The sequence below is a fragment of the Perkinsus marinus genome, assembly GCF_000006405.1.
Source record: "Perkinsus marinus ATCC 50983 genomic scaffold scf_1104296964398, whole genome shotgun sequence".
Lineage (NCBI taxonomy): Eukaryota > Perkinsozoa > Perkinsida > Perkinsidae > Perkinsus > Perkinsus marinus.
Window position 1 is genome coordinate 1 of NW_003204667.1, and position 897 is coordinate 897.

General features: G+C 54.6%; 1 protein-coding gene across 1 annotated transcript; it reads right to left on the reverse strand.

Moving 5' to 3' along the window:
* Positions 1-405: 405 nt before the first annotated feature.
* On the reverse strand, positions 406-645 carry Pmar_PMAR008624 (hypothetical protein; the record flags this gene model as incomplete). Its single annotated transcript, XM_002769901.1, has 1 exon — positions 406-645. A coding segment is annotated over one exon (240 nt), but the record flags the coding sequence as incomplete, so codon positions are not given.
* Positions 646-897: the final 252 nt, after the last annotated feature.

Sequence of the window (897 nt, forward strand, 5' to 3'; positions counted from 1 at the left end):
CAGGTCGAGGACGCTTTAATGGTAGTCTCCTAGGTTCCACCTTGAGCCTACGAACAAACCTCCCACACACAAAACTACTCGGTTCGCCCTACCGCTTGGCTCGAGGCTCTGAGTCCTGTGATGATGACGAGGCCTCATCACTGGAGTGGCTACCCATTTCGCGGTCACTCGACTCCGAATCAAGAGACATGCCATCGGCTGCAGAACTATCGTCCGCTTCCTCCGAGACCATTCGAGTGACCATATCTGACCAACTGCGAATACTGCTATATTGGAGCATGCACTGAGCTGACCTTCGAACGGATCCTCCCCTTTAAGCCAGGATAGCTCCATGTGCATCTTTACCACTGTCCGCGGAGTCAACATGCCTGCTTCACTTTTGACATACACCAGCTGCCGTAGTACTTCAAGAAGCCTCTCCGATAAGTTTTCATCCACCATAGTAGTCACATCGTCACCAGCCGACCGGACCACTAGTCGAGCCAAGACCGCACACGCCATACGACCACTAGCACGAGCAGCGTCAACGTCATCATTACTGCTGAAATGCTCCGTGTGCAGATCCATGAACCTTCCTCGGAGGCCCTCGTGGAACTGTGTCAAGTTGACGTCATCACCGGCAAGGAGAGTAGCCGACTCCACCATAAGAGAGTAAGGAGACCTCTCACACAGTGCGATTTCTACAAGGGGTCGCACACACTCGGCCAGACTCGCGCCGGTTTCACGTAGTCCCCGTAGAATATGAATGGCCACCTCCACCCTGCTGGTATAAAGGCTCGGCGACAGTCGGGCGATCAGCGGCTGCACTAGCCCTGCTTGAGGCACCGTCGCAGACTTTCCTATGAGGCCTCTAAGAAGGGATATGCCGTGGGTCCTGAATCCCGAATCGGTCACCCT